Raw genomic sequence first — 16,555 nt, 5'->3', positions numbered from 1 at the left:
GGAACCATGAAGTTGCGGGTTCCGTCCCTAGCCTTGCTCAGTGGGTTAAGGATCCGGCGTTGCCGTGAGCTGTGGTGTAGGTTGCAGACGCGGCTCGGATCCCACGTTGCCGTGGCTCTGGCGTAGTAGGCCAGTGGCTACAGCTCCGATTCAACCCCTAGCCTGGGAACCTCCATATGCCGCGGTAGCAGCCCAAAGAAATAGCAAAAAGACAAAAAAAAAAAAAAAAAAAAAAAAAAAAAAAAAGATGCGGCTTGGATCCTCTGTTGCTGTGGCTATAGTGTAGGCTGGCAGCTGTAGCTCTGATTTGACCCTAGCCTGGGAATTTCCATATGCTGTGGGTATGGCCCTAAAAAAAAAGCAAAAAAAAAAAAAAAAAAAAAGAATATTATTTGTTATATTACATAATAATATATTGTCAATTATTGTTATATATATCTCTCATATGTATATGTTATACCCCATTAATAGTGTTATAATTATTGTTTTCTATAATTCATATCTTATTTAGAGAAGTTATGTGAGTAAACACTACATAACTCTCTCTATATGTGTATATATTTATATATAAAAATAAATTATATATATATGTATATATATATAAAAATTCCTGGGCCAGGGATTGAACCCACACTACATAGTGACCCAAGCTGCCATAGTGACAACAGTGGATCCTTAACCTGCTGCACCACAAGGGAACACCAGATTTCCAGGGCTCTTCACTTCCTCCTGTGAATTTGAATTGCCATCTGATGTCTTTTCCCTTCAACCTGAAGGACTCCCTTTGCATTATCTTGTAGAGCAGGTCTACTAACAACAAACTCAAATTTGTTTATCTGGGAATGTTTTAATTTCTCTTTCTTTTCTTTTCTTTTTCTTTTTAGGGCCATACCCATGGTATGTGGAAGTTCCTGGGATAGGGGTTGAATCAGAGCTATGGCTGTGAGCCACAGCAATGGGCGATCTGAACTGCATCTTCGAACTACACCACAGCTCACGGCGATGCCAGATCCCTGACCCACCAAGCAAAGCCAGGGATCGAACCCTCATCCTCAGAGATACTAGTCTAGTTCGTTAACCACTGAGCCACGAAGGGAATTTCCCTCAGATTTTTAAAAATTGCATTATCAGTAAACTAATGCTTACTGTTTGCATAACCTCTAATACATACACAGACATACATACATAATTTATTTTTTAATTACTCATATACTTTTTTTTTTTTGCTCTTCCTGGGCCAGGGATTGAATCTGTGGCACAGCTGTATCCAAAGTCAGTGTACTGATAACACTAGATCCTTAACCCACCTGAGCCACCAGGGAACTCCTGTACTTACATTTTCATATATATTAAAAACATTTCCTAATACAGAAAGTTTAAGAGGATGACATTTAAAACATATAAATAGAATTTGTAATATTTCCTTTCTGTACCTCTTACATACTTCACTCAGAAGACCACTGTTCTATAGGATGAAATCCATGTTTTTCATTGTTGTGGTGGCTTTTTAGGGCGGCATCTAGTGGCATATGGAAGTTCCCAGGTGAGGGGTTGGAATCAGAGCTACAGCCACAGCAAGGCCAGTTTAAGCTGCATCTACAACCTATACCACAGCTCATGGCAACACCAGATCCCTAACCCAGTGATGGAGGCCAGGGATTGAAACTGCAACCTCATGTTTCCTCATCAGAAAATTCAGGGTTTTTTTTTTTTTTTTTTTTTTTTTTTTGGTCTTTTTTGCTATTTCTTGGGCCGCTCCCGCGGCATATGGAGGTTCCCAGGCTAGGGGTCGAATTGGAGCTGTAGCCGCCAGCTTACGCCAGAGCCACGGCAACGTGGGATCCGAGCCGCGTCTGCAACCTACACCACAGCTCACGGCAACGCCAGATCCTTAACCCACTGAGCAAGGGCAGGGATCGAACCTGCCACCTCATGGTTCCTAGTCGGATTCGTTAACCACTGCGCCACGAAGGGAACTCCTCAGGGTTTTTTTTTAAAGCAATAGTCTTCAAACTGAGATCTGCATACCTTGAGAGTACATAGCACAGACAGTATCAAGGGGCTCAGTTTCTAGATTCCGAACTACCAAATGTGCCCTCTCTTGAAAGTGATCTGCCTTGAGAATGGCTGAAATTGAGGCGGTATCTCTTTTCAGCCTCCCTTCCCAATTGCTCTGACCCTTCATAACACAAAAGCACTCCTTGGCCATCCTGAACTGCACTATTTCCCAACAAAGGGATGATCTGAGAATGCTTTATGCCTAAGGAGACTATCTTGAGAGCCAGGGAAGAAACAATGACGGGGCAGCACCTTATTTCATCCCCTGAACAAATTCCTGGTAAACGTCTGTGCCTTGGACAGTGGCTGTCTTAGAATTAGAAGTCACTAGTGAGGAGTTCCTGTCATGGTGCAGTGGTAAGGAATCTGACTAGGAACCATGAGGTTGCAGGTTTGATCCCTGGCCTTCTTCAGTGGGTTAAGGATCCATCATTGCCGTGAGCTGTGGTGGAGGTCGCAGATTCGGCTCGGATCTTGTGTTGCTGTGGCTGTGGCGTAGGCCGGTGCCTACAGCTCTGATTAGACCCCTAGCCTGGGAAACTCCATATGCTGTGGGAAGCGGCCCTAACCCAAAAAACAAAGAAACAAACAAAAAAAGAGAAGTCACTAGTGAGGTGGCGGGAGAACTTGAAGTAATATAGTGGTTTTAATTTAACTTAATTTTTATTTGCTTTTTTAGGGCTGAAGGTGCAGCATATGGAAGTCCCCAGGCTAGGGGTCAATCAGAGCTGCAGCTGCTGGCCTACACCACAGCCACAGCAACTCTGGATCCAAGCCATGTCTGTGACCTACACCACAGCTCTCGGCATCACTGGATCCTTAACCCACTGAGTGAGACCAGGGGTCGAACCTGCATCCTCATGAATAGTAGTTGGGTTCATAACCCACTGAGTCACAATGGAAATTCCGTGGTTTTAATTTTAAAATGGAGTTAAAGGAGTTCCTGCTGTGGTGCAGTGGGTTAAGAATCTGGTATTGCCACAGCTGAGGCATAGGTTGAGGCCATGGCTCAGATTCAATCCCTGGCCCAGGAACTTCTATATGCTGGGGGTACGTCCATTAAAAAAATAATAAAATAAATAAATAAATAAATAAATAAATAAATGGAGTTCCCGTCGTGGCGCAGTGGTTAACGAATCCGACTAGGAACCATGAGGTGGCGGGTTCGGTCCCTGCCCTTGCTCAGTGGGTTAATGATCCGGCGTTGCCGTGAGCTGTGGTGTAGGTTGCAGATGCGGCTCGGATCCCGCGTTGCTGTGGCTCTGGCATAGGCCGGTGGCTACAGCTCCGATTCAACCCCTAGCCTGGGAATCTCCATATGCCGCGGGAGCGGCCCAAGAAATAGCAGCAACAACGACAACAACAACAACAACAACAACAACCAAACAAAAATAAATAAATAAATAAATGAAATAAAGCTAAACATCCTCTCATAGAAAGTGTCTATTTAACTACCTGATTTGGCCATGTAAACTGGTTTTGCCAATTAAATGGTATTTTCCAAAAGTAAAATAGGCTACATCTGTGACTCCATGTTGTTGGTAAAAACATACACAAAGCACTTATCTGATATACACTGCACCAGAAATGTCATCATTTGTAATTATTTCAACTTCTGATGACCACTACCTTAAACTAACATCCGCAATACTCATAACCACCTCATACATATGTACATACTTACTTAACTTAAGCTTGGTCCCATTCAAGCTTTAGCCAAAACACACTCATGCTTCCAGGCGCTCTTTCAAATCTACACCTGTGTGTGTGTGTTCCTCCCATCTCTGTGTCCTGAATTCCTGACTAGCATCTACTTGGTCTGAAGCACTAGTTAGGCACTGAGGATTCAAAATGAGTATAATAATAGCCTCTGTTGTGGTCTCGCATGTGGGTGGAAAAAGAATTTTCCAGATTTATTTATTTATTTATTTATTTTTTTGCTTTTTGGGGCTGCCCCGTGGCATATGCAGGTTCCTAGACTAGGGGTTGAATCGGCCAGCCACAGCAACACCAGATCCGAGCTGCATCTGCGACCTACACTACACCACAGCTCACAGCAACACCAGATCCTTAACCCACTGAGTGAGGCCAGGGATTGAACCCTCAAACTCATGATTTCTAGTTGGATTCATTTCCCCTGTGCCACAACAGGAGCTCCGAATTTTCCGGATTTAAATCAAGGTGTGGAAAAGACAAGTTTATTGAGGCAAGAGACATTGTTAACACAGTGGGCCAATCTCCTGATGATCAGGGAGAGCTGACTCTGGGTGCCTAGTCAGTGTCTGCTTTTATAGCCCAAAGACAAAGGAATGCAAGGAGTGGTCTTACCATACACCTGTTGACCTGTTGCTTGTTTGGGGAAGAATGGGGACTTCTGATGCACTTACTGGTTGGTTGGGGAAGGATGGAGTCTTTGGATACACTTGCTGGTTGGTTGGGGGCCATATGTTGCCCCTATCAGGGTGGGGTAAGGAGTGGGCCACATATCTTTCCTAGTAGGGGGCAGGGAGGAGCAGGCCAAGTTGCTGGGGTGGGGGATCCTTAGAAACATTGTAACAATTACAGTGAGACAGGTGGGCTGATAAGGGTCTTGCAATTCTTATCTTAGACGGAAGCTTTTTGAGTTTTATCTCCTCAGAGAAGCCTTGAAGTCCCACAGCCTAGGCCCCATTTTCAGAGGATTTAAGAGTCTAGTATGGGAGACAGACAGAGAAGCAGTGACAAAACAGGATTATAGAGATGTGATGGAGAACAAGAGAACTCAAGCAGAGGTACCCTCCCTTTACCTGGGGAGGTCAAGGAAATCCTGGAGGAAATGGCCAGAAAGCCAAGACCCTCCAATGAACAGGAGTTAGCCTGGCATTCTGCAGGCAGGGAAGAGAAGAGGACTGAACAGTGCTGAGAAAACACAAGTGAATTGAATTGACATTGCTAAGTAAGACCTCTGTGAAGTTAGGACTTTGATCACGAGATACACACCTACGTCTAAGGTCCAGATAGAAATGTCTACCAAGTTCAATCTGTTCCATGTTTTTGAAAGAATGGTCACATTTGTCTCAAAAGCCCAATTTAGAACAGGCTAAAAGTCAAGGGAAAGGTCATCTCTAGAAAAATTTTCCCTTGCTTTTTGCCAAACACAATATCTGAACCTTGAATTCAGTTGCTGGGGGAATGGGTAGACTTTTTTTTTTTTTTTTTTTCTTTTTTTGTACTTTTCAGAGCTCCAGATTAACATTCTCTCAGCCCTCTGTGGGGCCACATTTTACCAGCTTATTAAGCAATGATTATACTTTTTTTTGGCCGCCCTGCGGCACATGGACTTTCCAGGCTAGGGATCAGATCTGAGCTGCAGATGCAACCTAAGCTGCAGCTGTGGCAAGGCCGGATCTTTAACCCACTGTGCCGGGCTGGGGGTTGAACTTGAGTCCCAGAGCTCCCAAGATGCTGCTGATCCTGTTGCTTTTGTGCCGCACTGGGAACTCCTGGGTAGACTTTTTACATGAGGTTTACCAGAAATAGTGCTCAATGAGTGCTATTGCTCTTGAACTGTCTGTAAAGAAAGTCACAGGTAGTTTGGATGTGTAGCTCTGTTTTGAGGGGGAAGCCACCCTCTAATCAAATAAGTTAATGAAATAATAAGAACCATAGAAGAGGAAAATTCAGCTTCCGGGGACTCCCTTATGCCCTGTGAAAGGAAGAGACTACGAGAGGTTAAGGTATCTGGCTCTTGTTGCTCCACCTCTGCTCCCCTCCTGCACTGGCCCAAGCCAGAGGCCCTGAAAGTACCTTCCGAAGATGTTCAATTCCACTGCATGCCAGCACTCACACTGCTGATTTGTTATCTATCTATTTATTTCTCTCTCTCTCTTTTTGGCTGCACTCATGGCATGTGGAAGTTCCTGGGCCAGGGATCGAACCCATGCCACTGCAGCAATCCGATCCAGCGCATTGAAAATGCCGGATCTTTAACTTGCTGCACCACAAGGGAACTCCTCAAGCTTTTTTTTTTTTTTTTTTTTTGCCTTTTCTAGGGTCACTCCGGTGGCATACGGAGGTTCCCAGGCTAGGGGTCTAATCGGAGCTGTAGTCGCTGGCCTACACCAAAACCACAGCAACGTGGGATCCGAGCCGCGTCTGTGACCTACACCACAGCTCATGGCAACGCCAGGTCCTTAACCCACTGAGCAAGGGCAGGGATCGAACCCGCAACCTCATGGTTTCTAGTCGGATTCGTTAACCACTGTGCCACGATGGGAACTCCTCAAGCTATTTATCTCTATGAAAGATTCCCCTCCACAAATACATTTGTAGAAGAGAGGTATGATAGATGTGACATTAGCCATCAAATATTTCCTATACTGGTCATAATTTGATACCCAATAACTTTCTGTTCCTTCAAAATAGAAAATATACTCAATCTTTGAGTGTTCTTATAAAGTCCATTCATGCATCATCAAGATGTCTTTTTCTTTTATTTCTTCTCCTGTTTTACTTGTTTATTTTCTTCAAAAGCAGCCATATGGAGAAGTTCCCGTCGTGGCTCAGTGGTTAATGAATCCGACTAGGAACCACGAGGTTGCAGGTTCGATCCCTGGCCTTGCTCAGTGGGTTAGGGTTCCGGTGTTGCCATGAGCTGTGGCGTAGGTTGCAGATGCGGCTCAGATCCCACGTTGCTGTGGTTATGGCGTAGGTCAGCAGCTACAGCTCCGATTAGACCCCTAGCCTGGGAACCTCCATATGCCGTGGGAGCAGCCCTAGAAATAGCAAAAAGACAAAAAAATAAAAAAAATTTAAAAAGCAGCCATATGGAAGGTTAACATTTTCTCTAGGAAACTATTCACTATGGCAGTAGAATTAGGTAGGTCTCATCCATGAGGGCTTGGTTATTGAAACTCCAAAGGAGGTTTTGATAAAACACTGACAGTATGTGGAAGTCACATGATGTGGACCCCCAAGAACTACATAAGCAGTTAGGTTCCCATAAGTTACACTGTTGGTTAAACTACTTCATCTCTTTCAGGAAAACCAGTATAAGCTCTTCCCAGAACACAAAAACTCATTTTTGTTAGAATGTTATCATCAAGCTCTGGAGGGTCAGTACTCTGATAACATTTTTCCATTACTGGCATTTCCCACTAGTGATACCATATTTTTCCAGATGGGTGGGCCAACTGTAATTCTGCTCTAAAATTGTGCTTTCACTTTTACATGTCAAGGGAAACCATAAAAAAAAAAAAAAAAACAAACCCAAAATACAACTTACAGAATGGGAGAAAATGGTTTCAAATGATGCAACTGATAAGGGCTTGATCTCTAAAATATACAAACAACTTATACAACTACTCAACAGCTAAAAAGCCAACAACCCAATGGAAAAATGGACAAAATACCTGAATAGACATTTCTCCAAAGAAGATATACAGATGGTCAACAAGCACATGAAAAAATGCTCAACATCACTGATTATCAGAGAAATGCAAATCAAAACTACTATGAGGTACCACCTCACACCTGTCAGAATGGCCATCATTAAAAAGCCCACAAATAATAAATGCTGAAGAGGGTGTAGAGAAAAGGGAACCCTCCTGCACTGTTGGTGGGAATGTAAATTGGTACAATCACTATGGAAGACAATATGGCAGTAACTTAGAAAAAGAAAACTATACATAGAACTAACATATTACCCAGCAGTCCCACTCTTGGGCATATATCTGGATAAAACTTTCCTTGAAAAAGACACATGGACCCACATGTTCATTGCAGCACTATTCACAATAAGCCAAGACATGGAAACAACCTAAATGTCCATCAACAGATGATTGGATTAGGAAGATATGGTATACATACACAATGGAACATTATTCAGTCATAAAAAGAACAAAATAATGCCATTTGCAGCAACATGGGTGGAACTAGAGACTCTCATACTAAGTGAAATAAGTCAGAAAGAGAAAAACAAATACTATATGATATCACTTATATCTGGAATCTACTGTATGGTACAAATGAACCTTTCCACAGAAAAGAAAATCACAGACATGGGGAACAGGTTTGTGGTTGCCAAGGGGGAGGGGGAGGGAGTGGGATGGATTGGGAATTTGGGGTTAATAGATGCAAACTGTTGCCTTTGGAATGGATAAGCAATGAGATCCTGCTGTATAGCACTGGGAACTACATCTAGTCACTTAGCAATGGAGCGTGATAATGAAAGAAAAAAGAATGTATTCACGTATGTGTAACTGAGTCACTTTGCTGTCCAGTAGAAAATTGACAGAACACTGTAAACCAACTATAATGGAAAAAATAAAAATCATTATAAAATAAAAAAAAATTTATTCAAATAAGATAAAATTCTGCTTACTTCCAGTGCCCCAAGCATTTTCAGACTATGGCATTTAACAAAGTTTCCAGTAATGGTGAATTGAGATTTGTGCTCAAGTATGTATATAAATGGGTTTGCAAATGGGTTTAGACTTTTGTGTGGAAAGGGCCCGAAGTCTCCTAAATAGAAAAATCATCAAGTAAATCAGAACTGACTTAAGAGTTTGGAAAATGATAGCAGGGCTTACTGACCTTATATCACACCATGGCCAAAACCACATTTTTAATACCTCCCTACTCCCAGGTTAATTTTATTTCTGTCACCCTCTTCATCCTTTAAAATTCCTTCCATTCAGCAAAATCAGTTCCATTCAAGAGAACAAATACATTGTGACTTCTGTTCCTGATACTTCCCTGTGTGCCTTGATGGAAAATAGAGTTTTAGTTTTCAGCATTGCACCTGCAAACTGTACAGATGTAATGAAATGAGTTAAACCTCCTCTTCCAAAGCTCCAGGTTTTCCTATGAGAACACCCCTATAACATATGCCAGTTCATTTAGGCTGGAGGGCTCCTCAAAACTGAGGCCATTTTTTTTGCGGGGGGGGGGGGATCTTTTTGCCTTTTCTAGGGCCGCTCCTGCGGCATATGGAGGTTCCCAGGCTAGGGGTCTAATCAGAGCTATAGCCACTGGCCTACGCCAGAGCCACAGCAATGTGGGATCCGAGCCACCTCTGCAAGCTACACCACAGCTCACAGCAATGCCATATCCTTAACCCACTGAGGAAGGCCAGGGATTGAACCCTCAATCTCATGGTTCCTAGTCCAATTCATTAACCACTGAGCCATGACAGGAACTCCTGAGGCCATTTCTTGTAGCGGGTCAAGTTAGTTTCTTCTATTTTTTTTTTTTTTTGGCACAGGGAGGTTCCCAGGCTAGGGACCAATTGGAACTGTAGCCGCCGGCCTACTCCACAGCCACAGCAATGCCAGATCCAAGCTGCGACTTCGACCTACACCACAGCTCAAAGCAACGCTGGATCCTTAACCCACTGAGCAAGGCCAGGGAGCGATCCTGCATCCTCATGGATCCCAGTCAGATTCGTTTCCGCTGCGCCACAAAGGGAACTCCAAAAGTTAGTCTCTTTTTAGATAAGTCAACTGCACGTGAATGCTACCTACCTTGGTGGCAGGCCTTCCTTGGGCAGAAGGCCAGACCTTCACCTGCAACCTTCCCCAGCAAGGTCTTGCAGTGTCGCGCCACTTCCAGCAGATGGCGCCGCAGCTGAATTTTCGCGGCCTGTTCTCTAAATCTGCGGAAGAGTCTGAATAAACAGGAAGAGGAGTTTGCTTTTTTGTTTTTTAAGCATTCCATTTTTCAACATATATTGCCTTCTCTGTTAGCTCAGGGGCTCTTTTTATTTGACTAAGTTGAAATGCATTTGAGATATTGTAAAAAAAATCAGTGATTACGCAATCCCAAATACATTTTATTTGATTTTAAGAATTTCCGCTCTTTCAAAGGACTCAAGAAGCAAGCTTTCAAGTAGCATAAATTGTCACAAGAGCACAATGGTTCAAAGATGTTAGTAGACAGTGCTGGGTAAAGAAAGGCGGCCTCAAAAAAAAAAAAAAAAAACAAGCAAGGCGTGGCAGGGGGAGTAGCCTCGCGGGGCCGCAGCGGAAGTGACCTTGGAGGCGGGCGGGGCGGCGGTCGCGGGCGCCCTGGAAACAGGGCCGCCTGCTGGTGAAACGGGGGAAAGCTCGGACCTCGCCAGAGGCTGCGGCTTCGCTCCCCACACCACTTAGTCCCAACAGACATTCTGAACACGTTTGCACTCAAGATGCACGTTACGCCCCCTCCCCAACAAAACTGAAAGTAATGGGCACAACCAGACCAGTCTTTCTGTGGAGAAAAGAAACTTTAGAGGCCTCTTGTGGTTTGGGATACAATGTTTCAAAGTGCTTTTCTGTTGCTAATGTTTCCTAAAGCTAAAGATTGGCTTTGAATTTTATGGTATAATTATTATTTAAAGCAATCATAAAGGAGTGAAAAATATAACCTGATGGAGCTCTTTTTCATTAGCCCATCCTGCTTTAAGTTACTGACAAAAGAGTAAAAGAGGTAACCAGCAGCAAACCGGAAAAAACGGGCAGAGGGTTGAATTTCAAGGTGGTTGTGCTTATCATTTCTCATTACAGCCCCTCATTTTTATTCCAGGGCTGTTGCAGTTCCATTTCTAGAGTCCCTCCTCCTCTCCCCACTTCCTTTTTCTCTTCACTCATTTGACAGGAGCCTCCGCAATCATCTGCCTAGAATACGTCATCGTCATCCACTGGGAGAGAATTGTGGTACCACCTTTCTCCCCCTATGGCTGAAGCCCACAGAAAGAGGATGACGGTTGCGCTTCAGCTCTTGAGCCAGCGCGATTGCTGGAATCGTAACCTGCAAGATGATGCCAAAGCGCAGCTTCCCCCTTTTTATGCTGCATAGAGCTTTATGTTGCCCTTCATTAAGCTGATGCTTTCTCCTACAGAGCCCTGTCCTTCACGATGCCCAAATGATGCACTAATAACCTTCTCATCCCTTCCACTTGCAGATATTCAGTGCATTAAGTGTAAGAATTGCACATCTTTTTTTTTTTTTTTTTTTCTAGTAAGGGAGTGAAGGCCCATAGGTGGACAGTTTCATTAGACCAGTCATGCTGTTTATCAGGTTCCTGTTCTCTGATATGCAAAGCCCCATCTCCCATCAAGGTATATAGTTGCAGGCATTAATTACAGGCTCTGGTTCAAAGCAGACCCTCTCTTTTTGAGCAGTAGTGCCAGAAATTAGGAACCCAACTGGAACAGAAGCTTCCTGAGTATCCTGGAGAAGGAAAGTTGGGCCTGAGTCCTGTACATAACCACTGCAGACTTCACAATCTGGATCCTACCACATGAACACTGAGAGCTCAGTGTTTGGAGGACAAAGAGGAGTAATGGATATATAGTAACTTAGTCAACAGGGACAGGATCCAAGACATGCCTGACATTTATTTATCTGCAGAGAAACAGAAATAAGGAGGGGAATATCTCTCTAAGTGTTACTCCTCCTTCGGGGAGAGGACACATGAACAGGGCAGCTGATAACATTAATATTGTGCAGGCAAGCACACATCTCCACACATCCCCAGGACTGCTGAACCAAGTGTTATTCAACTAATCAGCAGGGCCACAGCTTTGAGCCTCTCCTGCTGCAGTGCTCAGAGGGAGTAGGCTCAGACAAAGCCAAGTGGCTTCTCTGAGGGGGAGGGTGCCTACTTTCTCTTTGTTCCTCCTTGGAAACTGAGCTCTCTCTGAAGTCTCATATACCAGCTGCGTTCACCTCTTGGAGGAGGGTAAAATAAGTTAATTCCCAATAAATATTGGACAGCATATTTTTGGAGCCCTGAACACTGACTGTAAAATGCAAGGTCAAACTCTTTTTAGAATTCTAACAGGCTGTAGGTTTTATCCTGGGTTTCTAGGCAAAAAGTTCAGAAAGGTGCCTCTATCAAATAAAAACTAAAGGGTCACCTTCAGAAAGGGGGAGTAGAGACAGTGTTTTGAATCCTACTTAACCTAATAATAGATGTCCTGTGCCTTACTCTTAAGAATCTCTTCCTCACAGACACATGATTTAATGATCAAATTCCTTTGTCTATTAAGAAATCTCTTCAGCTGTGGAAAGGCTTTCTGAGAAATCACACCTTTTTATACTATAGGTGATTTTTTTCTCATAAGAATTATATAACATAGTTCCTTTAAAGGTAAAAGCATTCAAAATTGTCTATTCCTGACTTAACTGTGGAATTAAGACAAAGGGTGTTTGTTCTTGTATCAGGAATAGGCCTGCCACTCCCCAAGCACTCACAGCATCTGTTCCCTCGACTGATTTTTAAACCAAAAGTCACACATGGCTTCTGTGCTTGACAGCTGAGGTGGCCTTTTATATCCAGTTGGAATTTCAGTTTTGGCTGGAATGAGCTTGCATACACAACAGAAAATGGACTTTGTTGGTCAGAGAAAGCTTACTGATCTGAGGACTAGGCTGACATTTTAGAAATACTATAGGTTCATTTCCTGGAACTTGCTCCCCAAAATAAAGTACCTTCAGTCTCTTTACATGACATCATCAGGCTCTTTAAGACGATCCTTATTCCCTTGGGATTTTATTTGCTCATTAAATATCAGCTATTTTGTCCTGAGCAATCTGCATTTTTCTACTCAGCTAAGCCTCAGGCCCTGTGGAGAGCAGCTCTTCTCTACCAGCTCCTGGGGACCTCATTCTTTCCAGCATTCTAAGGGAAAGTGAGAGCAACCCCCAGCCAGGAAACCAGCCCAGCAAAAGTATACAATCTGATGGCTTGAGCTTCGAAAATAATTCTGAAACTAGACAAGAAGTGAATAAGCAGGTATTAAAAGATTATATATATATACCTTTATAATTAACAGGAAATTTGTATAAAATAGTACTGGGCAGGTATAGTCATACTATAACCCGGTGCTTATGTTATTATCTGTTACCCAGAGAGGGTATTACAGAATGCCTTTCATCTGACGGGCTCAAAGTTCTTCCTAGTGTTAACCTCATATATTAAGGTACTTCAACTTAACAACTAATAAGTACTTTGAGGGCAAGAACTCTTTCTTGCACTCCCTTATGTTACACACAGTATCCAGCAGGGTATTAGACATGCAGTAGGTGCTCAGGTAATACTAGCTTTAAAACACACACACACAGGGAATTCCTGCTGTGGCTGAGTGGTAACAACCCAACCCGACCAGTATCCATGAGGATTTGGATTTGGTCCCTGGCTTTCCTCAGGGGGTTAAGGATGCGGCATTGCCGTGAGCTGTGGTGTAGCTCACAGACACTCGGATCTGGTGTCGCTGTGGCTGTGGCTGGCAGCTGCAGCTCCAATTCTACCCCTATCCTGGGAACTTCCATTTGCTGCAGGTGTGACCATAAACACACACACACACACACACACACACACACACACACGCTCTAAAGGAACAATTCATTCCTGAGGTTAGGCCTCTCTTTATTGTCCAATCTGAGGCAGATAGATAGTGATACTTTATAGACAGAAAATGGAAGTGGGGATATATTGTAACTTCTCTGACTGATAATGATGACAGCAGCTGACTTTCCTGTATATCAGAAACTGTGTGTAAGTACTTTACATACATTATCTCATTTAAACCTCACCATAACCCCACAGGCTAAGTTTACTGTTATTTCTACCCTGATTTTACACACGACAAAACATTACCCTAGTCACACAACTAATAAATAGCCACATCAAGATGTGAAACCAGAGATCAGTCTCCAAGGTGCATGCTTTTAGGCACATTCCTGCTCTAGATTATCTAATAACAATATTCATAGTTTCACTTACTAACTACCTTTCTTTGAGGGATTGCCTCACAACATAGTATCTGAAGCGGGAGGGAGACAGGGAAGAATGTACATGTCTCAGTCTGAATGGTTTTGATGTTCTTTCCTATACATTATCTCATTTAATCCTCATAGTACTCTGTCAAGTTTAAGTATATTATCACTCTTTCTTATATATACGGAATATATCTCTGGGAGGAAAAGTAGGTTTTTTAAAAAGGAAAATGCTAAAATTCAGAAGCCGAGAGGCAACAAATCTGATAACACTGTGCTGCCTTAGGCCTCTCAGCTCAGCTCATAGTGTTGGTACGAGTGCTTCCTACATTTCCTTCCTTTATTTAATAACATTCCAACGAGCCATAAAGCTGATGCTTGTCTCTACCTGCTCTGTGAATACAAATGTGATCAAATGTTGACTTGCCATGCCACTAAAACATTTCAAAAGCAGAGGCAAGGAACAGAGGAAACAGTCAAAGTGACAGTGCATGGAATGCTAAGTAATGTAACAATTAAAAAGAATGAATTAGATTTAAATGTGCAGCCATGAAAAGATCTCCACAATGCATAGTAAGTTAAAAAAAGAAAAGCAAGCTGCAGAATAAAAAGTAGATGGTATCTTTTTAATTTTATTTTTATTTTCATTTATTTTATTTTTAAAATATTTTATTTTTTCTATTATAGTTGATTTACAGTTTTCTGTCAAATTCTACTATACAGCAAAGTGACCCAGTCATACATATATATATTCTTTTCCTCACATTATCCTCCATTCTGTTCCATCACAAGTGACCAGATATAGTTCCTTATGCTATACAGCACATAGTATTATTTATGTCTTAGAAAGATATAAAATAGTATAATATAAATACACACATACCTATGCAGACACACGCAGAAAACAGTTATATTCCAAATTGATAGCTGGTTTCTCAAGGGAGAGGACTGGGTCTGAGGTGAGGTGCATAGCATTGGCAGATTTTTTTCTTTATCTCTCTACAAGACAATTCATTCAAATAATAACGGGCATGTAAGAGAAAAAAAGAGAAAGGACAGAAAAACAATGATGCTGTTAGAAAGTTAAAGCTTGGCAGCATGCAGCAAAGGAAGTGATACAAATTTACAAACTAAAATCCAATGCCTCATTCATGTCCGAAAGAGACCAACAGATTAGAACAGAGTTCGCCTGTGGGCATTATGATTATGAATTAGATGATTTTAAAAATATAATGGCTCCTGACTCTACTAGAAATACAGTACTGAGACATACACTAGGCTTGGAGCCCAATGATGGATTCAAGGCCTGACTCTGCATTTCTCTGTAACCTTGGGCTAATTTCTCAGGGCCTTAGATTCTTTATCTGCAAAGATAATAGTGACATACTTCACAGGGTGCTTTGAGGATCAAATTAAATAATGCTCAGGAAAGAATAGCAAAATCATGCAGACTGAGATTTATAAATTGTGTCCATATTTACTCTCTTCCCATTCTCTCTCCCACTTCAGAGACTTATTTTTTTACACACCTTAAACATGTCTGAATGTCTCACCATGAGGTATAGTTAAATTAACAAACCATTAATCTTCAGTATAATATGTGCTGATAACAGATAGGCCTCCATTATTTGAAGCTTTAGATTATGAGCATGCATAGTCTTTAAGCTTCAATAAACAGTATTCATGTATTTAATTTATTTGATTCCACTTGTAAAATATACTCTTTTCTTTTAAAATCTCCTTTTGATACAAGAACTAAAATATCCAAATCAGAAAGGATATTTAAAGTATAAGCCAAAAAAGCATTACATTTTTTTTTTTGCAATCTTTATTTGTGGTCCTAATAAAATTTCAGGTTGTTCTGAAATTCGAGAATCCAATTATAAGCCTTACAATAAAAAGGGTTGCAAGCATAGTAAGAGAAATGCTATCACCAATAGGATTAAATAAAAAAGAGAAACATGAGCAAATTGATAAATATAAGCTGCCTACACACAGCACCATGTCCATACTACATGATATACCACTAGTCTCAATTCCAGCCTCACCTTTGAAACAGAGCCAGGTTTTCATCTGCTTTTGCTAGATGTGCCTGTGTTAAAAGGCGCAGGGACCTGAAGATTTCTGGTAAAGTAAATAAGAATCCAGTTTAAGTTGTTTTGCAGTTTGAGTTCAGAAAGGATTCATTTAAAGGAACCCATTCCAAGCGCAGAAAGCTTCATCCCTCCCAAGCTCCTCCACACCATTAAACTGGGCTGTCATTTCAGAGCTGGGTGCCCATTGTTCACTTTCTCTATTCTAATTAGACTTGACAGATTGCTCTTTCTAGCTAGACTGGCTATTGCCAAGAACAGAGAGAAGAGATGAGGCTGACCTTGTCTTTATGCGCCTGGGATTGGTGCCCCACCCCCCATCCTAGTCCAGAGACATGGAAAAGCATCCCCAGCAGCTCAAATCTGTTCCCCTTCTCCTCTAGCCTCCTCTTATGTGACTGACCCCTGGCAGTCTCACCACCACTGTCTTTTCTTACTTTCAATACTGTGAGATTTGAACCCTCAGAAGCTGTGAGTGGAATAATTGTGTGCTAATATTTTTCATATTAATACTCTAACTCTCATGGGTTATTATTATTATTATTTTTTGCAGGCCTGGGGATGAAAACAGACCACCTTTTCTTTTCTTTTTTCTTTTTTTGTCTTTTTAAGGCCACACCCGAGGCATGTGTAGGTTTCCAGGCTAGGGGTTGAATCAGAGCTGT

The 16,555-nt window shown here is 42.2% G+C and overlaps 1 protein-coding gene across 2 annotated transcripts in view; it reads right to left on the bottom strand.

Moving 5' to 3' along the window:
- The window catches only part of LOC100127131 (tubulin alpha-1C chain), a 116,268-nt gene that overhangs the window by 22,128 nt on the left and 77,585 nt on the right, over positions 1 to 16,555 (bottom strand). The window contains exons 2-3 of one of the 2 annotated variants that reach the window (XM_013988248.2): positions 15,846 to 15,921; positions 9,561 to 9,703 (exon numbers count right to left, since the gene is read on the bottom strand). In XM_013988248.2, coding sequence (XP_013843702.1) covers positions 9,561 to 9,703; positions 15,846 to 15,870 — 168 coding nt within the window. In that variant the 5' untranslated portion in view covers positions 15,871 to 15,921. Of the gene's footprint in view, positions 1 to 9,560; positions 9,704 to 14,680; positions 14,775 to 15,845; positions 15,922 to 16,555 lie in introns of those variants that run through there. The other variant, XM_021091599.1, reaches the window with a different exon arrangement.

This window comes from Sus scrofa, chromosome 5, assembly GCF_000003025.6.
Source record: "Sus scrofa isolate TJ Tabasco breed Duroc chromosome 5, Sscrofa11.1, whole genome shotgun sequence".
NCBI lineage: Eukaryota > Metazoa > Chordata > Mammalia > Artiodactyla > Suidae > Sus > Sus scrofa.
Note: the sequence above shows the minus strand (reverse complement) of the source record. Positions and strands in the feature narration are given on the sequence as shown.